The 24,887-nt window shown below is 45.5% G+C and overlaps 1 protein-coding gene across 1 annotated transcript in view; it reads right to left on the reverse strand.

Moving 5' to 3' along the window:
- LOC147692587 (RNA-binding protein 6-like) overlaps positions 1 to 24,887 on the reverse strand; it is a 1,208,024-nt gene that overhangs the window by 405,023 nt on the left and 778,114 nt on the right. The window contains exon 10 of the mRNA XM_086938798.1: positions 14,468 to 14,740. Coding sequence (XP_086794924.1) covers positions 14,468 to 14,740 — 273 coding nt within the window. The remainder of the gene's footprint in view (positions 1 to 14,467; positions 14,741 to 24,887) is intronic.

Raw genomic sequence — 24,887 nt, forward strand, 5'->3', positions numbered from 1 at the left:
TGGGAACCCGTCCTGGCTTTTCCCTGCGAGATAACCCCTACTGGGCATCTCCAAGGTGAAAGCCAGGCATCCCATCGCGGTGGGGCCATAGTGGAGATTAAGCAAGCTATTGCCCAGAGTTGCAGAGTGTGAACCCATGATTCGAGTAGGCACCGAGGCGAGAATTATCGAGTCTGTGGACATTTTGAGCTCAAGACCCTGCCGCGTCGGGGATTGAACCCTGGTCCCGGGTCTGACCTCTGCGTCCGGGTCTGCCTCCTCTAACCGGTGAGCCACACTTCTCCGTATAGTGTGCACAAAGCCCAGTGGATCCCCAGAAGTACAGCAGAGGCTAAATTAGATAATTACTAACAGCTCTATTTGTGGTAGTGTGGTCAGGCAGTTAGGCATATCAGAGGATGTGTTAAGCATTTATTGTATTCACTCAGGCAAGAACTGATGGCACACACTCAGAGCCTGGATCCAGACCAATCAGGCAAGTATTAAAAAAGTATACTTATGTTTTATTTCTAGAAACAAGCAGAACTTGGCACAGGGAGGTCAAATATGCTTTCAAATGCAAGGCTGTACGCAGAAATGAAGTTATAGATGAAATTGTTATTGTTACAGATTTGTAATAGCTTTAAAAACAGTTCAGAATACTTTGAAAATACTTTGCATTGCTTTTGTGTTCATTTTAAGTTACATTGACTACTCGGGGTGATATGCTTAGATATCACACTGTGGGTCCAACAAAGGTAAGTAAGACAATTTACTTTTCAAAGCACAGATACTTTTGTTCCATACAAAAAGCAGGCCAACAGAGAACATTTTCAGAGGACAAACCAGAACATGGGTTCCCACGGAGAAAAAGAATGTTATCGGTTTCCAGGTAAGTAAGTGACTTACAAGGCTGAGTGTTTGGGGTCAGAACCAAGGTTCCCCAAGGTTTAAGGAGGCACTTGAGTTGCACCACCAGCGGCACTAGGGAAACCGGATGCAGAGTACAGAGGCCCACTGTTAGCCGATGGGGCTAGGGGACCTTTGGTCAGGGGCTGCTCACGAGTAGGCCACTTGGTTGTGGGGGCTAAGCTCCTATGGTTAAGATCAGAATTGCAGGGACCAACAATCAGCACAGGAGCTGCACCATGAGCGACATGGTGCAGCTGGGGCAGGGTGCCAAGAAGATGCCGGCTGTTTCCATTGGGGATCTCCTGTTCAGAAGAAATGCTGCAGGCTCGGACAAGGAGGTTTCTTGAGGACGACAACCGGCAAGAGAGGTACGTTAGATTGTTGGGGAATGCCTGGACTCCATTGGTTGGGCCACCCAAAGACCTGGGGCATAAGGTGCAGGGGTGTCTTTAGGCGACGAGTTTTCTTACCAGCTCTGGTCGTGGTAGGTGGGACCCCCACAGGTTAAGGCTGCAGGCGTCGGGTAAAAGATAAAGGCAGGTCGGAGATCATCGGATCCCAGGCAGGATCTCTGGGGAGACCTCCTTGTGGTGTTGGTCTGGGTTATCGGGTGCAGAACCGCAGAGCCAGCTGTATCTGGGGTCTGTGTTGGAGTCTTCAGGTGAGCAAATCCAGTGCTCATGGGAGACAGAGTCTTTTTGGTGTCAGGTCCTTCGGGTTCTGGATGGCTGCTGGACACGCTGGGGTTTTGCTGGTTGCAGGTTTAAGTGGGGACAGGCAGGTGGGCTGTTGCCAAAGCAGCTGGAGTCCTGTTCTTCCTCGTTCAGGATGGCTCTTCTGTCCTTCTTCGTTCTTCTTCTCGAATCTGAGAAGGCAAGGTTCAGGGTCGTCCCTAAATATTAAATTTAGAGGCGTTACAGGGGTGTGCGGGTTGGGACCAATGGGTACCTTCCTTGGGGTGAATACACTTCGATTATGCCACCCTCCAGAAACATCTTCAAGATGGAGGGGACTGAGATGCTTCACCTCACCTTCCCCAAATGAGGGGGGGGGGGGGTTGTTGGCAAAGGTGGGAACACCACTCTTCCTGACTTGCTTTTCCTGTCGATTCTCCCGTCCAAAGTGGGTGTCAGAACCAGTGGGAGCCAGTTGCTGGGGGCAGCACAAGGCAGGGTCTGCTAATAAAGGCCGCAGACCTTTGAAGCTTCGCCTTCGTGGGCCCAGCCCATCCTGGGGGAGGAGGCATGACACCTCTGCTCAGGATGGGCTTTGTTTCAGGACCCAGAGAGCGCAGCCCTCTACCAATGGGTCAAGAAGCTGGTATGGGGGTGGCAAATGGCGGGTAGCCATTCAGGAACCACACCAGGCTGGTCGTTTTTCAGGGGGCATTTTTTAAGATGCCCTCTGAGTGCAGTTTACATTAAATATCACACTGCAATCAGTGTGGGTTTAATGTGCTGAGAAGTTCCCAAGTTTTAGTAAAGCCATTATGGGCCTGTGGAGTTCGTAATGACCAACTCTTTATGGCTTTATTACACTTACAATGTCTACAAATGGACTTAGACACTGTAGGGGTACATTGCTCATGCAACTGTACTCTCACCTGTGGACCAGTTCACCCTGCTAGTGGGGTGAGTTACCTAGGCAACAGGCAGTGGGTGGCAGGCATGGCACACAGGGATGCCCGCCATGTTGACTTTACTTTTTTCTGCACCAAAACACGAAGCCTGCAATGACAGGGTGTGGGTGTTAAGGGGAAGGTTCTCTAAGGGTGGCACAATAGGTGCTGCAGCCCTTAGAGGCCTTCCCTGGTCACAATGCTCTTGGTACCCATGGTACCTTTTACAAGGGGCTTACCTATGGCCAGGATGTGCCAATTGTGGGTACAAAGGTACCATTTTGGGAAGGAACACAGGTGCTGGGGCCTGGTTAGCAGGGTCCCATCACACTCTCAATCAAGTTGGCATCAGTTATCTGGCAAAATGTTAGCCGGTAACTATGCAAAAAGGGACTTTCCTGCACTTGTTGTGATTTAAATAAAGACTGTGTTTACACTTTATGCTCTCTTTTTCTGATTTACAGAAATGCTTGGGTCTGGAAAGAGGTTTATTAAATCAAAACTCAATATAAATTGTGCACTTTTAGCCCTTCCTATAGGATATATATATATATATATATATATATATATATATATATATATATATATATATATATATATATATATATTACTACATACATTCCGGATTTAATACAAATATATGGGCAATATATTTAATATGTACTCCGGGGCCCCAGCACGTGGGCGAGAATATTCAGACCTCATGACTATTGATGAGGATCCCGTGGAAGAGAACTGTATTTCTCTCCTGGAAAGCTCAACCACTGGGGTAGCACTCACAGTTTAGGCCTTGAGGCACGCATAAATTACCAGAAAAGCCCCTGACCCCAGGCTGGCACACCAACAGCTACAACTTAGTTTCCACCCTGGGATGAGGGGATATTAGAAAACCCTGGAGGTGTTCTGCAATCAGGCGAGCACCATTTTCGACCCCTCCCCTCTCCACTTTCCACTACAGATTGGCGCATCTTGTGGGGCTCCTCTGGAAGACAAGGCGTTCCTCTGACATACTAAGTGTCAAGCTCTGAGTGCCTCTCGGTCACTAGCAGGATGTACTCCTCTGCCAACCAGCTCCATCAAATAGGCCATGCGAACCAGGCAGAGCTCCAGATGCAAGTACTGGGCGTAATCAGACACTAGAAAAGAGATCCCCAGGAGAGCTCTTGCAACCACTTGTGCAGTTATGCTTCTGAGAGGTACAGCTTCCAGGTAGCTGGTGGCAGGATTCAATTCACCAAAATCAATTTAGACTTGTTGAATGACTGTGAGGGGTGGTTGAATGGACCAATTATGTCTATTCCAATCCTCTCAAAAGGAACACCTACAACTGTTTGAAAAGCTAAAGGCTCCTTAGTTTCCTCTCCAGTCTTACCACTCATCTGGCAAGTGTATTAGGTTCTACACAACCTCTCTATCTGTGCGTTCCTGGCCAGAAGAACAGAGGGTCCAAACCATGACCAGGTTTTTCTAATCCAAAAGTATTCTGCTAAGGGCTCTTCAACGGCAAGTGACAACAGGACGCTCCTGTGCACTAATGCCTCCTGCTAGACCATGTCTCAGGATTTACCATCTCCCAATGAATTAGGCCATCCTCCCAGCAAAGATAGTATTTTCTGACCACTCCTTTGCTGACCTGTTCCTAGCTTGCTTCTTAAGTCCCATAACCCTAGGGCACTCCTCCTGTGCCTTGTGGAAATCTACCCGGAAAGGCCCCCCCAGCAGCTACCAAACCGTGCAGCTCTGGAAATTACCAGGCCTCAAGCAACTGGTCGGCTTCAGGACCCTCATCCTTCCCTCCCTTGGGAGTAGAAGAAATGAGCGCCATGGCCACTGCCTTTTCCTGCAAACTACCATGTCCTGCTCCCTGCAAATCTGTAATGATACCAGTCCACTCAGACTGGCTTGCAGCCTGTTCTCTGGTCCACACAGCTGAGGATGCCCCAGCCATAAAGCCTGCTGGTCCTGGCACCAAGCCAGAGAGAATCAAATCATTGCCCAAGAGACATCCAGCACCTTGCTTTTCCCTTACCCCAACATCAATCGTGGCCGCCTTGCCATTGAGCTCAATCTCAACCCTGGCAAGCGGATGCTCCATGCCCTCTCGACTGGCTACCAAACCTGTATTCCTGGCTCCAGGGAGTATCTCCTCAGGTTTAACTTCATCTCACACACAGTGCAAAAGGCTCTAGTATTCTCAGGTAAGGCACTTTCCTCCCATTGATGCGAACTTCTTGCACAAATATCATTGTGTTAAGATGAATGTGAGTCAGAGCATCTAGGACCCTCTTCCAAATGTCCATTGCTACTATACTGAGAGCAACCGGGCCCTCTCAGCTCTCTTCACCAATGTGTAACAGGCTTGATATCACGGGTGCTGCCTAGTCAGAATCTTTCGCCTGCCAATCTCTCTTGAACTGTTCCACATTGTGGCACTGGAAACAAGTCACTACTTTGGACTTGAAAGCGCTTCCCTATCCTCCCTTTTCATGATACTCCTTCCCAAATACACATCCTCCAACCGATGTTTCCTGGGCCCTATGCGAGTCCCATGAGAACTACCATGGTCCTTACCCTCCGGTTTGGAACTAGTCTGTGGAGAGTTCCTCTCCCCCTCTGGTTCAGAACCATGCTGCTCTAGCCCTCTGTAAACCATGTTTACTTCAGTTGGCTCCATATCCTGGGGACCCGCAGGGCAGTTTGGCACTCTTATTGAGTCTGTTTTTCAGGATTGCGGCAAATAAAGTAGAATTCCAGGGTATTGGGTCAGTCTCACAGAGCTGTAGCCAACCTGTTTGGCAGACAAGCCAGGCACACCCCAATCCCCCCCCCCCTTTGGAGATGTTTCATTTGGACCACATAACAGATGTACTTCATAAAATGTTGGGCACCCTTTGTAAATATGAAAAGGGGAACACATTGGAAAAGAATCATTGGAACAAGTAATTGGAAAAAGAGTTCTTCATTTGTAACACAGTCTTGAAACAGTGCCTGAATATAGATATATTCCAATTATCACTCTAAAGTTAGCACAGCTTCTCTTTCAAACATTAGAACTGACCAAGGACTTGTGAAGTTTAGAACAAGGTTTGGTGGAAGATGTTACCCTACTGTCATTGTAAATTCAGCAAATATCACCAGTGTGGTTTATGGTTCACAAATCTGGTTCCTTTGCCTGTATTGAATCGATTGATAATGCTGAAGCACTGACCTGGCAAAGACCGTTACAATTAAATCAGTGAACGCCGACAGAGGCACTGCAGCTTGAATTAAAAGTAACATCTATCAAAGCTGATATCATACAGTCAGCCCTAACTAGGTATATTTTGCTTTAGTCCACACTCGACAGAAACCTACCGAGTAGGATGTTGTATAAACATGTCTATATAAAGTGAGTATCTACTAATTTGCAAGCAGTGGCAGGATATTTTAACTTTCGCACCAACTTGACCAAGAAACACTCTCTAGGTCACTGTTAAAGTTAAGAGTCAAAATTAAACAAAAATGGTTTACCAAATTGACACAAACTAGATATTAAACAAAACATTGTGCAAGAAGTGTTCTTTTCTTGAACAGAGACACTTTCTCGGAAAGAATGATCAGCTCAAACCTCAGATATATAGGTGTTGATATTGATAAAGATCGATGCTAATGCTTATGATAGTATACTCGCATATACAAACAAAATCGAATCGCTATTGTAAAATTCGGTCGTCATGAGCTCTTTATCAACCCGGACTCAAAAATACGTGATGAAGCAGGCTCTTGATTGACAGGTCACAGGTAGGGTGGCACATAGATGGCAGGCAAACCTGTGAATAGGAAACTCAGGTCCATCCCCCAGATAAGTGTAGCAACACCACAATGGTCCAGGGAAATTTATCCCAATATAGCACACATGACCAGAGGGGTGTGTGTATTCCTAAACACCATAAAGTTAGATTCTACATGAAGTCAGGAACAAACAGCCAATCAAGACAGTGCACACAGCAATCACGCGTCCCTCAGGCCGGACATCTGAACACACTACCCACTGGCCCACATTGTGTTCACGAAAGGTCGAGCGACCTGCATTTGTTATCAAAGACCCTTTATTTATGACTCCCCAGACAAGGCCCATATTCTTTCACCAAACAAGGATTGCCAGAACTACTTTTATTGTACCCAAAAACAGTATATAAGCCTGCACTAATTGATTGTACTTTGAGACAGTCCTCAGACCCGTTTCTGTGGTTGTACATCTGTGGCCGATGTATTTAATTAATACAATTGTTCCTGTTTTGCCAGCCGCCTCTTGTCTTTGTTTTTTCCAAGGTAAATTCATATTCAAGCAACTTGAGAAGGTCCTGATGCAGATGAGGTTTCATCTCTTCCCCCCACATAGTAAGTAAAAGGCACAGGGCACCATATTCCTCTCACTAGAGACAATGTCATTTTTGTGGCTCCAGTATATAAATGATAGCACTCCTTAAGTAAATACTTGAACTCATGTCTTTCAAATTTGGTATGAGATGAAAAAGCCTCCAAGCACTTTTATGAATTAAAGAAATTAACACATATAGTAGATATGTTCGGACAATTTGAATGTTTTCAAAATGCATACGTTTCGAAGTAGCTTTTTTAAACTAAATGTATTCTGGTTCATTTAGACCTGACTGAACAGTATCAAATACATAAATTATTGGTCTCCCAAACTGATTCTAAGAAGTCTCCATGACATATAATAACGGAAGAAGAGCTGGGCAGCTCACTCTCGGAGAGGGAATGGAGTGAAATATGCACTGGGGCTCAGGTGTCTGCCAAACGTGAGAGGTAGTGCCTGGCAGTGTAGTGTGGGGTGGGAGTTTATTTAGGGCTGAAAGCAAAGCGGTATTGGTATTTTATTCCTATCAAGCTGGCATGAATTGAACAAGAGACACTCGAGGAGTTGTTGAAGGAATGTGGAGGAGATTATATAGTAATCATTTTGTTGTGGCATTGCAGTAAGCTAATCATCTACTGGCCCATAGTCTTGAATATTACTGATATAATAATTCAAAACAACTCTTGGGTAGGTTCATCAAGAATGAAAGTATTTGATGGGGAATTATAGACACTGCGAGGAATCTATTGTTTTTGGATCACACAAGGAAATGCTTCCACTTGTTAGTATGCATTTTCATATTTGCTGTAGCCAGTGCCTTCTCCAGGAAGTTCCTGTTTTCTGCTGGTAGATCCAAATGACAGAATTCTAATCTGTCTGGTAGAAAGCTGTCAGACCCAGAGACTTGAGGTCGTAATGGAGTTGTTTCTCAAGAGGAGCCTGGAGTGCATCTCCAGTATCATTGCCGGAAACAAAGCTAGCCTAAGACATTTGCTGTACCAGTACTTGTGTCGCCATGCCAGGTCAATGAGATTCAGGATACAGCGATACACCTTCCTCAGTACCCTGAGGATCAAGAAAAACAGGGGTAAGGTGCATGTAAAGTCTTTGGACCACTTGATTGAAAAGGCATTGCCTCTGGTTCACAAAACCTGCTGGCATAGCACTAGCATTTATTTTTCCAAAGTGAGGCAAACAAGTCCAGTGTGAGTAGGCCTCACTTGTGGAAGATGAAGTCCTCTTGATCCTGGTGAAGTTCCCACTTGTAGCAGTCCAATAGTGCTTGACTGAGTGCATCCACTAGAACGTGTTAGCATCCTGGTAGGTGTTCCAAGGCAATGTCAATCTGGTTGGAGATGACCCAGTCCCATAGCTGCTGTGCCTCTTCAGACAGAGACCAGGATCTTGTTTCTCCCTGCTTGCCAATGTAAAACATACATGTTGTGTTGTCCAACCTGGAAAGGACCACCAGAATGTCCACCCTAGGGAGCAAAGCTTGTTGGACCAGGCTTGTGGCACATAGCTCGAGATGTGGAGCATCTTTTCTGTGTCTGACAAGAGGCCTCTGCATGCGAGGTACTCATTCCTCCATGAATGCATCCGCTGTTAACACTACTCTGTTTTACGAAGGATGGATTGGGAGTCCTACGTTCAGATATATGGTCACCACAGCACTACCTGTCTGAGCTATCACTTGACTTTGACCATGTTGCCCTACGAGCTGTACATTTGCTTTCACGGATTGTCTAGTTTTGTTGAGTGGGTCTAATTAGGAGCCTGCAAAGGCATATGAAAGATGATATCAGGTCCAGCAGCGACTTGTATTGCATGACTGCTTAACCATGGCTTGGAGCTTCACTACTCTATAAATCAAGGGAAACACTTTCCCAACTGCATGTTCAGCATTGCTCCACAAATTGGCAATTTTGTAATGGAATTTATGTTAATTTGAAACTCCATGACAAGATGGCCAAAGTGCATTCATAAGCATGCATGGTACGGTAGGTATTGTGTAATTGAATTTCTTATCTTTTCTGAAACTCTATTACAAGATAATACCCATGCATGCAGACATATTGACAAACAAGCATTGGAAATGCAATAGGTCTCGCATTAGAAAAGTTGGAGCAATTTGTCTTGTAAATGACAAATATTTTATTTATTTGTAGCTTTTTAAAATAGCTAAATTGATAGCTTTGTCATTTACATTGCCAATAGTTATAACTTTCGCGAATGTGACACCTATAGCATTTGGAATGCAACATGTTTTGTATTTACGTGACTTAGATGGCAGCTCTGGTCGTTAGGCCACATCTCTAGAGAGCAGGAGAGTGCAGCAGGGGAGAGAAGCACAGCAATGCAATAGGTCTCGCATTAGGAAAGTTTGAGCTATTGGTATTGTAAAGGACACTTTTTTTATTTATGTGCTTGTTTTGAAAATAGCGAAATTAATAACTTTGTTATTTACAATGCCAATAGTTTTATCTTTCGCAAATGTGACACCTATTGTAACACAATATGTGTTGTAGCACTGAGTGGTGTGAGGGTGTTGGGTGTGAGGGTGAGGGATGGTGAGGGTGAGTGGGTGTGTGAGGGTGAGGGTGAGTGAGGGGGTGTGAGAGTGAGGGTGTGTGAGGGTGAGTGAGGGTGTGTGAGGGTGTGAGGGAGGGTGAGGAGGTGAGGGTTAGGGGGTGTGAGGGTGACTGAGGGTGTGTGAGGGTGAGGGGATGAGGGTAAGGGTGTGTGCGGGTGAGGGGGTGAATGTGAGAGGGTGCGAGGGTGAGGGTGTGTGAGGGTGTGTGAGGGTGTGTGAGGGTGGGTGAGGGTGTGTGAGGGTGTGTGAGGGTTGTGAGGGGGGGTGAGGGTGTGAGGGTGAGTGAGGGTGTTAGGCTGAGGGTGGGTGAGGGTGTGAGGGTTTGTGAGGGTGAGAGGATGTGAGGGTGTGTGATGGTGAGGAAGTGTGAGGGTGACTGGGGGTGTGTGAGGGTGAGGGGGTGAGGGTAAGGGTGTGTGAGGGTGAGTGGGTGTGTGAGGGGGTGTGAAGGTGTGTGAGGGTGAGTGAGGGGGTGTGAGGGTGAGTGAGGGGTGTGAGCGTGAGGGGGTGAGGGTGTGAGGGTGACAGGGTGTGTCAGGGTGAGGGGGTGAGGGTAAGGGTGTGGGTGTGTGAGGGTGAGTGAGGGTGAGAGGGTTGTGAGGGGGGTTGAGGGTGTGAGGGTGAGTGAGGGTGTGTGAGGATGAGTGGGTGAGGGGGTGAAATGCCTTGGTACTGTGTGAAGCAACATCTAGGTCCCTTTGGCTGTATGCCTGTATGAAAAACAAGTGTAGATGAACGATGAATAGTGCATATGTTGACTACATGCTGTGCTCCAGCTCACGGAATAATTATGCAGACAAAAAACTAGCTTTGTGCTTCAAAGCATTGTTTCTGTCTCAAGTTTCAAGTTTTGTTTATTATGTTTTGGCTCTCATCGAGGGCCACATAAAAGACATACCACCAATACAAGCAATAATACATCAAACACAATATTTCTAGTACATATGTCGATCAAGTCCAAAAATCATTCATTAAAATAAGCACAAAGAGGAGCTGGCACAGTAAATAAATAACATTAATAAATATCTAAAAAACTTTTAAAAAATTTAAAAATGAAGAAGCAGAACACTTCATTTGGAGGCCAATATAAAGATTGCACAAAAATATTTAGGGTAGATATACCTAAGCGGAGACAGATAGGTTTTAGCCATTTGAGGCGCAAAGTGCGAAGTGCTGGGCAGATCAACAGAACATGCATACGGTCCTGTATACCAATATTACAAAAATTGCACATATTGGATGAACCGTGCCATTTAGAGAGAAGTACATTTAATGGCAATAGATCGTACCGAAGAAGGAACCAAAATCTTCTGATGCCATGGGGTAAGTTCCATAAAACATAATTTACTGCTTTTTTGGCAACATATGAGTTAAGGAGAAGATCACAACCCCCTTTTCCTTGTAATATGTTTTTATCGGTTAGAAAGCATAGTTCCCATGATGCCTGTTTTAGCAGGATTTTTAGTTGTACTAGAGAGTACTGGAACAAAGTACCTTCCTCCAACCTCAGAATAGTCACAGCTTTTCTGAAGTTCTTTACAAGTAATGAAAACTCTTTAAAGTTGCCTAATAATTCACTCTTCAGCAGAGCCCTCATTGTCCCCGGTTCCGCTCTGGCTAGAGAGGCCACCCATCGTACCAGGGCACAGAGCCCCTGCACCCAGCTACCCCTTAGCCCAAACTCAAGTCTGCATGCTGCTACAGAGCAGTTAGTATTTAGGGACGCGAGGGATCTCAGAAGTTTCCCTTCGATTTTATTGCAGAAATCCCATAGTTTTATATCTATGAGTTCAATGCCGTAAATAAGGGTAGCGGGAATCTTAGCCTTATATACTTCAAGCAGACAGGCAAAGTGTCTTTTGCCAGTTGCTGAGTAGAGTGTTTTAAGGCCATTGCCATGTGCTATAGCCTTTCGTGCACAGTGTTCTCACATCTACGCAGTCTCACACAAACGGGTCAAAGCAATCTCACACAAATGGGACAAAGCCCTGTCAGCTGCATTATGCCAAATTAACAGAAATGGATCAGGCCGTATTATCAAATAGGAAAGGTTTTGAATCCTGGTTATGGTGCAATAGGGTGCTCGGAAGAGGAGCTAAAATATGGGGCTCAGAAATACAAAGTAAAAAAAAAAAATAGTTATTCTGTCAAGGGTTCAAACAAGAGAGAGCATCACCCTGTCCCAGGAAGATTTAATAAATCAGTGCCCATCAGGAAATTCCCAGAGAGGAATACATGCAATTTCAACACTGTGGCTCTGCAACAGAGCACATGAGCAAAACCTCGGTTTGGGCTCGCTCACCATGGTGTCCGCCCATCCCTGTACGTAAAATGGAATAACGGCGACATCAAGCAAAATCGTAAGCCGTATTACTCCAGCAACACTTCTGGTTTGTAGAGAGTCAGGCGGCACAGCAGAGCTGTCGGCAGAGAGGGTTCAGTACACACCAATGCAGAGAAACCGCCAGCACTGTTTTCGCCAAAAAGAATACAGCAGCACTGAATCAAATATAGGATGTGGTAGAAAACTATAACCATACATGCACACAACTGTAATTTTGGAAACATTTATATATAATTAAAATAAGCATTCACAGCTATTAAGCTTACAAAACTACAGTAGAGTTGTGCTCGAAAAAACGGATGTTCAAAGTGTATAAAGCAGCCCTTCTCTGCCAACAATTCTAACATGAAAGGGTATGTGGAAGAGAAAATAAATGTTAAAGTGGTCATTTAGAAAACCATTTAGGTTCATGCTGAGAGCGTTAATTGGGGACAAATGCAAACTCCTACCAGGAGGTGTCGTTTGAAGACGTCCTGTGATGAATGGCCGGCATGTACTCTTCTGCACTAAGAGAGCTTGCAATACTCCCTGAAGATACCCAACTGGGCTTTCACCCAGGGCTAAATGTGTAGAAAGTGCCGTGCATCATATTTGAAAGTTTCGCAATTTTCAACATTCACATAATGGCGACAGTTCTCCCTTGGGTGAAATCGGCTGAGAACGATGCATTATGCACGTGCCCCATTTAGGGGGTCATTAGCAAAATCTGCCACAGTTTCCGGTCAGGTCATTTAACATTTTGTAAAAAAAAACTGGTAAAGTTGTGCCACAACTCACTGTACTCTTCCTTCCAGAAAATAAAGTCACCAGCTGCTGTCGCCTTTTTAACAATAAAAAAGGCCGAGCCAAAAGAAAATCAAATGTTAGCCCAGGCGTTACACAAACATGTTCAAACGCAGCTCTTTCGTTAGGGTAAAAAAAAACCACCTGCCAGAAATACTGTGATACCAAAAAAAAGGGCTCGTAGACAGAGCTCCAAGTGACAAAATGGATACTGTTTAAAAGATGAGACAGTTTAACTGTGCTCTCGCCCCTCTGGGTGTCCTGTCTGCCGCCTGGCATGAGGTCCAGACGTGCTATTTTAGCGCCACAGTGTAAGAACGCATCCGCCCGGAAGTTTCACTTATGCTACAATACACAGTAACACGTTCAAGGGCCCGGGGATGAACCACGGTCTGATAGATCTGGGAACACTGTTCGCGTGAAAACAATTCATGTAACTAATGAACACACATTGGACACCCGGGGCTGTTTGCTCCATTAACTGGTGATTTAAATAAAAAATAAAAAACACAACCCTGGATCATACAAGCTGGCTTCAGATAAGCACTGGGCAAAACCAAACATGGAGATGGGACTTTGCAACAATAGTGGGTTCACGTATGCATAGTGCTTTTCACATTCTGCAAATACTCAGCTCTCAACAAAAAAAAGTCTGCGTCTGCACATTATCGAAGTACTCCCGTTTACATCCAGTAAAATAAGGAGACAAGATCTTTTCACAAACAATAGTGGGTTCACGTATGCATAGTGCTTTTCACATTCTGCAAATACTCCGCTCTCAACAAATAAAAGTCTGCGTCTGCACATTATCGAAGTACTCCCGTTTTCATCCAGTAAAATAAGGAGACAAGATCATTTCACAAAAGGGGAATTGAGGAATGAGTCACGTGGCCAGCATATGAATTAATAAAAAAGTGCTTTGGCTTCTTTACTTATCGATTGAACATTAGGTAGCAACAAGGTTGTGCTGGGAGAGAGAGTGGGGAGGAGAGTAGGAGGAGGAGTGGGGAGGAGAGTAGGAGGAGGAGGGGGGAGGAGAGTAGGGGAGGAGGGGGGAGGAGAGTAGGAGGAGGGGGGCCAAAAGAGACAAGACGGAGGGAAGGCAGAGAAGGGGAGGGGGGAGGAGAAATGCGACACGGCGGGCAGGGGAGGGGGCGGAGAGGGTGTGAAAGCAGCAGGGGCCTGGAGTGCGGCTGAGGGAAGTGACGAAATGTGACACGGCAGGCAGGGGAGGGGGCGGAGCGGGGGTGTGGGAGGAGTGCGCCGAAAATACATGCAAGGCAGGCGGCTGGGGGCATGTGCACGCGCTTTCAATCTCAATGCGCATGCGCATTGAGCTTGAATTTCACGGGCACTGCAAGGAATCGCCACGATTCCTTGCAAGTTAGTTAAAGACTGTTTAAGCCCCCATAGTCTCGCAAGCTCGGTGCGCATGCGCATCGACAGGCGAGACCTAAAAACTGGTAACTACAATAGGTCAGCACCCGGTCACTATGGCAAGACCAATTTGTTTTGGCAATGCTTTTTGTTTTAGTCCTTTATTTCAATGTCTGCTCATGTGGGGTACTTGAGAGAGGCATGCACTATTGGTTTTACCATTTTGTATAACCCAGCTCACTAACTGCTTACATAAGGAAGCAAAGCATACATTTCATGGACATAATGAAAAAACAACACCAAACCTTCCAATGTACTATGCACCATTCAACTTTTTTGCTTTTCTTTTTCCCCAGTTGAATTACAATTGATAATTTCTGTTGGTCTGTGATTCTTTCCTCATTCATAACACAATATAAAATAAAAAGCAAAATGTGAAACTATTCCCAGTAACCAGGGCTACATCATTTTCCAGCTTTAATTCCAATAAATTCTACTCACTTTTACTTTGATCATAGTCATCATCATGGTCCTCATCATGCTGGTGGTCCATAGATGTCTCCTGGGCTTCATCATATTCCTGGTTTCCGTGTTCTACCTGATCATCATCATCATCATCATCATATACCTGGTGCCTTCTCCTGTCTTTTGCTCTTTGTCGTCGATCAAGATTCCTCTCCCTCCGTGGTGGCGACTCGGATCGTAGAGGTGAAGTTGTTGCTACCATTGACTTTTCCCATGCCAAACTCTTTTGCCTAGAAATTGCCTCTGATTCTAAAAGAAAACAATTATAAAATGCAACCAAGTTTAGGAAGGTGTCAACGTATTCATCTTCTATAAGGTACAGAAACTATGTGAGATGAGATAAAATAATTTGAACTGGCAAAAAAAGAGCTAGAACAGTTTCAACAGTCATGCTGCCACCGTGGAGGTATGAGCTTGATTGCAGTATGCATGTGTATTACACATAATCCCTTAAATGTTCAAGGTTTTCTTCCTTATTGCTAACCAATTTTTTGGACATCTAGGACAATTTTCTCTTAAGCTTTCACAACATTTTTCGTACATATGATATCCAGGTCAAACTTTGGTACTGTTCTTAAAATGTTAACAAATACTACGTAAGAAAGTGTTACTTTTCCTACAAATGGAATCCACAATAAAATGTGTTGTGCTAAATTAACGCTTTTCTCATCTATCTAAAAAGGGCAGAGCAGAAAAGAAAACAGTATATCCACTCTCAATAGTGGTCACTTTTTCATATTTTTTGGGTAATAGGTAGAAAACACCTGAATAAATCTAAAACACTGCTCACTTCTAATAACTAGATAAAATGATTAATTTGTAAAACAAGCTAATCATTGAATTCACAAATCAGTGGATACAAATGGAATAAAAAGGAAATAGGTAGAAAACACCAGAATAAATCTAAACAAGCATTTACAATGCAATAGGTCTCGCATTTGCAAGAGTTTGAGCTATTGGCATTGTAAATGACAATGTTTTTTATTTATGTGTTTTGAAAACCTGCAAGCGGTGCGTAAACACCCACTTTGTACTTAGAGTCTCTGCTTATGAGAAGCACATAAATGAAAACATTGTCATTTTCAATGCCAATAGCTTAAACTCTCGCAAATGCGAGACCTATTGCATTGCAAATGCTTGTTTTAATTGTGGCATTCTTCTTTGCATAGTTTTATGCTTATGTAATTGTGGTATACTTCTCAGTCTCATCTTTGTATTGTTAGTTGCATGTTTCTATATGTTAAGCTTTTCTTGGTCTTCGTTTGTTTTATGTTGTTGGATTTTTATGTAATATTGTCGCTTTTTATGGTCTACTTTGTCACATAAACGTCTTTGTGGTTTGGTGGGTTGGTCAAGTGGAATTCTTGTTTTCGATTTACATTTCATGTGTTGCAAGAATTTAAGTTCACATCGTATTTTCATTTTTTAAGTTGTAAAGAAAGGAGATGTGTCATATTGTACTTAGACAGTCTCAGTTAGCCTGAGACTACAGTGACACATGAGCATTCTATAGATGACATGTTATCATTCCCAGATTTGAATAAGGCGACTGTTGGGTAAAGCTGTGCGTGGCTGAAAAGCAGTTGGGTGTTTCTCATCTCTGAGTAAATAAATATCCTGGAACATCTAAGTGATCTAAGTGGTACGTGTGATCTTTATATTCAGGGCCGTCTTAAAAGCATTACAGGCCCCTGGGCAAAGCAGTGCACTGGGCCCTGCCTACCAACCACTCACAGGAATAAAAATATTTAACAGAAAATTTGGATTAAATTCTTCTTCATGGGGCCCCTATGCTTGTAGGTTCCTCAGGCAACTGTCCAGCGTGCCCATGTGTTAAAGAGGGCACTGCTTACAATACTAAGACAGTTACTTTATTCAACCACCCACACTGTCGCCACCGTTGTTTCACCTGGTCTTTCACATCACTAAAGTGGATCTCACACCAGGATACTTTGTCTGTTATTGAGAACTAGCTTCATGCACTAGTGTTATTCTACTTGCACTGTTTATGCCAATTAGGTGATACCCTGAAAATCTTAATGGGAGCTGTGTTGTTAGCTAAAAGAGATAATTCTCGTTTTCCATTTTAGCATCCAGGAACCTTTCCCATTATTAAATATTTTTTGTATTCCTGTGCGGTTAATTACAGAATGCCTCTGGGACTGGAGATACTGTGGGGGAGATTACACGGTAGAAAAGGATATCCGTGCAAGATTTATCAATGGAAGGCATAGACCTGGAATATAGAAATGCATCCCCGAGAGTGTGGTCAACAGACTGCGGTGAAGGTGACTGTTTCCAGAGACAGTGACCTAATGAAAGCAAGACTTGGAGGGCAAGGCTAAGTAAGCTTGCTTTGCACAGTCTCAGTTCTGACGCACATTGGCGGTAAACAGACTAGCTTCTAGACTGTTCATGATGAGGAGTCATGTCGCCTTCCACGCCACTTATTTGAAAATATATGTTGCATTACAACAACCAGTTTTCTAAATGCCAGATCCACTGGGGGCCGGTTTGAAAATGAGAAACTCTGAATTTTTTTAAAATAATGTTATCCCTGGACTTAATAAATCATAACATGTAAAATTAAACCTAAAGGTTTGCACATGCTGCACCCGCACAATGTGAAAGAAATAGTCAGATGACAAAGACGGCAGGTTAGAATCCACATCAGGCAGTAATACAGTACTCACGCACTGCGCGACATTCTACACACCCCTAACTCTAAATTACTGGCTTTATATGACTTAGAATGAAAGGACTGAGCTCACAATCATCTATTTGAAATTGGCTGCAATGTTAAATAAGCAGGGGGGAGGATGAGGCAGCCGCAGCCCGAAGAGAGGGAGCCAGCGGCAGTACCAGGTGAGCCCTAGAGAGTAAAGGAGAGTGTCAGTTAAAGTTAAAGGTTCTGAGCCAGGGAAACGCTCATTGACATCAAAATATCTATTTAAGAATGCCAATTGTCTCGGCAGGGAGTGTGGAGTAACATCCTGAGCTGCTAACTTTGGAACTGAGTTCGAGTCTCGGCACGGTCTCTCCCATGGTGAAACATGAAAGCGGGCGCACCCATTCTAAAAGCACATACGCTACCTCCTCGGAAGTAATTAATAAAATTAAACATGAAACACGGTGCCTGTCAATGAAGCTGTGCTGATAAAACTAAATAAAGTTTATTTACACACTGGTTGGAAAATGCAAGCGCGGGCATCGTGCAGATACACAAGCTGAGGGGTAGGGTATACCTCCCTACCCCTCCGCTTATTGTAAATGGATTCGTCGGCACTTGTATGGGCGGACAGGCATGACTCTTTGTTTTTTTTACATTTCTGGACGGAGCATGCGCAAAGTTGTTAACGTAGCCAATTGTATCGTTGGTGCTGAAAGTAGAGCTTTGTTCGTACGATCTTATGTCGGTGATACTGACCTGTAGCCATGCCGGTGAAAATACACGTTGTCTACCGGTAAGACGGCGCAGCTGTGGGTGGAACTGCAGCAGGGTGTGGTGTATAATGCAGCAAGATGGGGTGTGAAACACCGCGCTGTGAGCGTTTACCTTCACGCTGGACCCGCCGATGCGAGTGTCAGCCTCCATGCTCTCTCCCCGGTTCTTCTTGCACGAGGGGGCCCGCAACGTGTATGGGAAAGTGGGCTTTACTGGAGCCCCCAGGGCCTGGCAGCATTCTGTAACAAGCATTATGGGCGTTGCAGCAAATAAATGTAAGGCCACGGCGATTGCAGAGGTGTTGTATAACAAGCAGGAGGCACGTAAACGAGCAAGTAACTAGATCTAGTAGGAGGGAGGAGCAGAGAGGGAGGGGATGTGTGTGCGTGCCTGTGTGTGTATGAACAGCATGCCGGAATCGGACCACGTGTTCGCACGCGCGCGGCCCGCTCCGATTCCTGAAAATGCGCGTGGCCATCTCTTGTCTCCTGGGAAGCCGAGCCGGTGACTTTAGGTCTCGCAGCGAGACAACGCTTTTCGCGCTGTAATGGCAGGCGAGACCTAAAAACGGCACACTTCTAACAACTAGATAAAATGTTTAATTTGTAAAACATGCTAATCATTGAATTCACAAATCAGTGGATACAAATGGTGGAAAAAGGAGACACTTGCAATGTAGTGTAGTTCCTATATTCCTAATAGGCTCTGCGCATTGGAATAATATATCCTATAGATTCGACGTAGGACTGAGGTCAACTAGGTCTCTATAGAATATACTAAACTTAATTGTGTGCGTGCCAGCTAACTCAGAGGTCACTTGAAACATTCTCGAATACACAAGAAGGGATTAGTTTCTGACAACCACATAAAAATGACAACTCTGTTTCCCAAGAATAAGAATATATCTCTCAGAGTCACAAAAACAATAGATAAGTATTTCACTCAGTCAATTGTGCATGCTTTGTTTCTACAGAGTTGCAGAGAAATAGTGAGACAGGCGTTTTCAATAAAAAGTGTTTATGGAACAGTCTTCTTTCTCATGCAAGAGAAGTGAACTGCTACAATCGTTATGCAGACTGCAAAGTATAATGCGTACAGCATAAACAGTCATAGGAAATAATACTGTAAGAGCATTGTATGGTTTCTAAGCCATATAAAAATACACACATAAATAACATTGACTAAAATACTCAACTGGTGTTTCTAAAATACGCCTACCCCAATGTACCTAACCTAAGTCTAGTACGAGGGAATAAGTAAGTATTGTGTAGCATAGGTTTAGTTTTTGCCAAGAATCTACCAAAGGTTGCTCTAGGTTCTAATCTGCTGCATACCTTGTTAGAAAGAAGGAGGTGTGGTATCTCCATCTCGGGGCTCGATTTCCCAACACCCCGCAAGGGGAGCCGGAAACACTGGAGCTGGAAGGAGAAGGGCAGCTTCCTGATCAGTGCGTCAGCTGTAGAGTCGGCTTATTTCTGCACTTGCTGTAGCGAACTGCGTTGGGCAAGTAGGTCTTCGAACTGCTCCGAACCACCGTATCTTGCTAGAGCAAGTGAAGGAATATTTATACCTTGAATGTGTTTAGGAATGCCATAGTTTGATGTAAATTTGGGCATATGAAAGTCAGGAAAGAACCCTGAGGGAATATTTGTTCTTTGTAAAGTAAATGAGTTCTTGGACACATCAATATTCAGGCAAGGGGAAGTCCCTGACTGCAAGAAATGCGTTCCTTACCTGTAACTGCAGTTATCCAGTATTGGTGTCTTTCATAGATTCACATGCCTGAATCATTCCCCGTCGTCGAGACGGGAGCCTCCGGTATATAAAAAAGTAATGTCCTATAGACATACATAAAGAAAAATAGGCCTAAGGATCCCACCTTAGTGGCCTATCAATGTCCCTTTGTAAAAAGGACCAAACTAGAGTAGGCCCAAGGGTTCCACCTTAGTGGCCTATCTATGTCCTTTTGTAAAAAGGACCAAAGTAAAGAAGCCAACCAATCAGCTACCACCTCCTTCTAGAACCTTCCTGTTAGGAGCCTAGGTCTCTCAGATTTTCGTACGCACCAAGCTAGTTAGGCGTAAACTTGTTAGAGAGATAGGGGAGTCCTTCCAGGGGAGGCGGGAGGGTGAATGTGAATCTATGAAGGACACCAATACTGGATAACTGTAGTTACAGGTAAGTAACACATTTCTTATCCAGTATTTGGGTGTCTTTCATAGATTCACATGCCTGAATCAGAGTAGCAAGCAATATATCATGCACATTTTTGATGGAACATCATATATGAGTCTGTAGATAATACATATCACGCGACTGCAAATCACCAAGATGCATTGTCATGTAAATATTAGTAAAAGAATGTGCATACCAGTAAAGGATGGAGGGATGTTGGAAGGCTCACCTCACTGGAATAGATGGCGAAGCACTGCTTGGCCCACTGCTGCATCCTTCATCAGCTCAGTATCCAGGCAGTAGTGCCTGGTGAAGGTATGCGTTGACTTCCAGGTCGCCGCTCTGCAGATGTCCAATACTGGCACTCCAGCAAACAGTGCCGCAGACGTGGACATGGCTCTTGTCGAATGAGCTTTGACTCTTGAGTCCAAAGGTCGTCCGGCCTTATCATGGCAAAAGGTAATCGCCGAGGAAATCCACCTTGAAATGCTTTATTTTGACAGGGGCATGTCTTTCCGTGGTCTACTAAAGGCAATAAAGAGTTGAGATGATTTTTGGAAGTGTTTTGTCTTGTCAATGTAGAATTTAAGACATCTCTTCAGATCCAACGAATGTAGAGTTTTCTCAGCTACCGTGGTAGGATTTGGAAAAAATGACCTGAGAACCACTGGTTCGTTGAGATGGAAGTCCGAGGGGACTTTCGGAATGAACCGAGGATTAGTTCATAAGATTACCCTGTCCTCCCTGAACTGAATGAAAGGGTCTTGAATTGAGAGAGCCTGCAACTCGCTGACCCTTCTTGCAGAAGTCAAAGCCAGGAGGAGGGCTGTTTTCCATGAGATAAATTTGATGTCTGCCCTATGGATGGGTTCAAAGGGGTGCTTCATTAATTGGTGAAGGACCACATTGAGGTGCCACGTCGGAGGGATCAGCCGTTGTCATGGGAAGGACCTCTATAGACCTTTAATGAACTGCTTTATAAGTCTGTTTGCCCACAGGGATGGACCCTTAGGAGTCCTGGTGAATCTTGAGATCGTCGCCAGATGCACTTTAATGGATGCGTGTGCAAGGCCAGATTGTGCCAGAAGTAGCAAGTATGGTAGCAGCTGCTGTGGAGTGATGTGGAAAGGGTGCAGGCCTTCGGCCACACACCAAGAGCAAAACCGCTTCCATTTTAATGAGTAGGTCTTATTAGTGCTGTCCGCTCTAGCCTTTGCAAGGACGTCTCTGCACTCCTGCGGGATGTTTAGGTGGCTGAATTCACGGTACTCAGGAGCCAAGCTGACAACTTTAGAGAGCTCAGATTCGGGTGAAGGACCTGTCCTTGGGACATTGTGAGCAGATCTGGATGTTGACGCAGTCGAATAGGTGGCTGGGCAGAGAGGCGGTGAAGGTCTGTGAACCAGTGCTGCCTCGGCCAGAATGGAGCGATTAGGATCAGAGTGCAGGGCTCCGACTTCATCTTCCTGAGAACCCTGGGTATCAGTGGAAATGGCAGAAAGGCGTATGCAAAGATGTTGTACCATGCAATGGAAAAAGCATTTCCGAGGGTTCCTGGTTGGTGATGCCTGCTTGCGAAGCTTGGGCATTTGCTGTTCCCTCTCGTGGCAAAGATGTCTATTCGCGGAGTTCCCCACTCTGTGAAGAGGTGTTCCAGCACTTCCATGTCTAGTTCCCATTCGTGGGATGGAGATCCCTGTCTGCTCTGAGCGTCCGCCAAGACGTTGTCCTTGCCCGGGACGTACTCTGCTTTCAGCGTTATCCCTTGTTCCACTAGCCAGTTCCAGACTCTTTGCGACTCGTGAGATAGTGATAGCTAGCGCGTCCCCACTGCTTGTTCAGGTAGTGCATCGTCGTGGTGTTGTCTGTTCTGGCGAGCACTGGGGAGTTTTGGATGCGTGGCAGGAATGCTTGTAGAACTAGGAAGACCGCTCTTAACTCCAATAGGTTGAGGTGGAGCCGGGTTTCCTGTTCTGTCCACTTGCCATTGATCTGGAGTTCTTGGAGGACCGCTCCCCAGCCTTCTAGGGATGCGTCCGTTGTTATCACATGTGGCTCTGCGGGAAGCAGGAACGGCAATCCCTTTGACAGGTGTTTGAGCGATCTCCACCACTGTAAGTGGTTGATCATGTTTCGAGTGACTCTTATGCGGTCCTCGAATGATCCTGTACTTTGAGTCCATTGCTTTGTCAACTCTTCCTGGAGTGGGCGCATCTTGAGGAGCAGTGGGGTATGAGCATGATACATGAGGACATCATGCCGAGGAGAGACTTGAAGGTGCGGACCGGTAAAGTCTTCCTTGATGCCACTGACGTGGCCAGAGAGATGAGCTTGACTTTCCTTTCCTGAGAAGGGAAAGCCTTGATACGTTCCGTGTCCAGAGTCGCCCCAAGAAAGGGTCATGACCTTGTTGGGCTCCAGTGTAGACTTCTCGTGGTTGAGGGTCAAACCTAGACGTTGGAAAATGTTCAGACAGGCGCTGGAGGATTTGGCTGCGCCGGTCGCAGATGGTGCCTTTACCAGCCAGTCGTCCAGGTATGGGAAGACCTGGTGTCCTTGTTGATGAAGGAAGGCTGCCACCGGGGAGAGGCATTTGGTAAATATCCGTGGAGCAGATTTGAGGCCAAACAGGAGGACACAAAATTGGTAATGCTGCCCCGCTACAGCAAATCTGAGGTACTTCCTGTGCCCTTTCAGGATAGGATTATGGTAGTAAGCGTCCTGCAGATCTAAGGTCGTCATGTAGTCCCCTTCCTCCAATAGTCCCAGGATCTCCTGGAGTGTCACCATACGGAACGATTGTTTCCTTAGGAATACGTTGAGTGCCCTGAGGTCCAGAATTGGTCTCCACTTTTTTCCCTTCTTGTGGATTAGGAAGAAGTGGGAGTAAAAACCTTTCCCTTTGTGGGTTGGTGGAACTCTCTCTATCGCTCCCTTCTGCATCATGGAAGAGATTTCCTGAAGAATCAATCGTAGGTGCCTGTGGGACCGTTTGCGAGGTGGTGTTGTCGGGGGGATGTGACAAATTGCAGAGAATGTCCGAACTGAATGAGCTGGAGCACCCACCGATCTGTTGTTATCAATCTCCAATTTTCGAGGAAGTGTGTGAGTTTCCCTCCAATTTTGAAGAAGCTCGATGGTGGATGGACTGGCCATTGACACAAGTCATTGGTGGCCACCAGCGGGTTTTTCTGGTTCTTCCCTCTATAGTTAGCCTTGCCGTAGGAAGTCTGACGCCCTTGCTGCTGTTGTCGTGGTTGGTATTGCGTTCTGTTCTGGCTGTATGAATAAGAGGACCTGTTCCGATATGTGCCTCTATAAGAAGATTGTCGTCTATTTTTGTTTCCACGAAAGGACTGGTTCCGGAATTGCAGTGTTCCAAGGGCTTTGGCAGTGTCTGTGTGTTTTTTGATAGTATTTAAGGCCTCATCAATCTTTTCCCCAAAGAGATGCTGGCCGTCATAGGGCATATCAATAATTTTCGTCTGCACCTCCTGGCGGTAAGAGGTGGCCTTGAGCCAGCCTTGTCTCCTGAGTACAGCAGCACCTGCCAGTTGCCTGAAACCGGTCAAGGCGACGTCCATTGCGCAGTCAATGAGCTCAGAAGCAGATGTCTGGCCTTCCAAGAGGAGCGATTGAGCTTCCTCCTTTACATCCTCTGGCAGGTGAGAAAGGTAAGGTGCAATATCTGCCCAAAGTTGCCGGTTGTAGCGGCCCAGGGGTGCAATGGAATTTGCCACCTTTACTGTCATGGCCGACGCGGTGGAAAAACGCTTGCCAATAGTATCCAGTTTTCTGCCTTCTTTGTCAGGTGGTGTTGACAGAGGCGATGCTGGGTTACGTGAATTTTTCTGTGCCGCCTGGGTTACCACAGAATCTGCCTTGGGGTGACCTGTGAGGCATGCTGGCGCTGATGAGGTCGCCTTGTATTTCTTTTCGAGCCTGGGTACCACTACTGGGATTGAGGCTGGTGTTTGCATCAGTAGTTTCCCTTGCTTCCATATAAAGTCAATGATGGGAATTGACTTGGTTGTCTTTTTGGCTGGTTCCTTGAAGTCGTACAGGAAGCACTCGGTTTCCTGAGTTTCCATAGCCATATGGAATCGCTTGGCTGCACGCTCTACAAGATTATGGAATCCACCGATGTCTGCGGGTGGTGATTCCGAGGACTGTGGTTACGGGGAGGCCGGAGGAGCGATATAGTTTTGATCTGCATCTGGGTCAGACTCATCTCCACGGACCTCACCCTCTTCCTGGCCCCCTTCTTCGTCAGCAGACGAATACATTTCTTGCACTGGCTCCTGTTCTCTACTGAGCGCCAGTGGTGGCGGTTTGTGTCGGGCCAAAGGAGTGGGTGCTTGTACGGTAGTAGGTACAGGCGTAGTGGGCTGCTCCGGAAAGAAATGCGTTACTTACCTGTAACAGCAGTTATCCAGTATTGGTGTCTTTCATAGATTCACATGCCTGAATCATTCCCCGTCGTCGAGACGGGAGCCTCCGGTAAATAAAAAAGTAATGTCCTATAGACATACATAGAGAAAATAGGCCTAAGGGCCTCCCCTTAGTAGCCTTTCTTTGTCCTTATGTAAAAAGGACCAAACTCTCACAGTCAGCCAATCAGCTCCGACCTCCCTCTAGAACCTTCCTGGGAGGAGCCTCAGTCCCTCAGATTTTCGTACGCACCCAGCTAGGTTGGCGTAATGTTGTCCGAGAGGGATGTGAGTCCTTCCAGGGGAGGCGGGAGGGTTGCATGTGAATCTATGAAAGACACCAATA

The sequence above is a fragment of the Lissotriton vulgaris genome, chromosome 9 (assembly GCF_964263255.1).
Source record: "Lissotriton vulgaris chromosome 9, aLisVul1.2, whole genome shotgun sequence".
Taxonomy (NCBI): Eukaryota; Metazoa; Chordata; class Amphibia; order Caudata; family Salamandridae; genus Lissotriton; species Lissotriton vulgaris.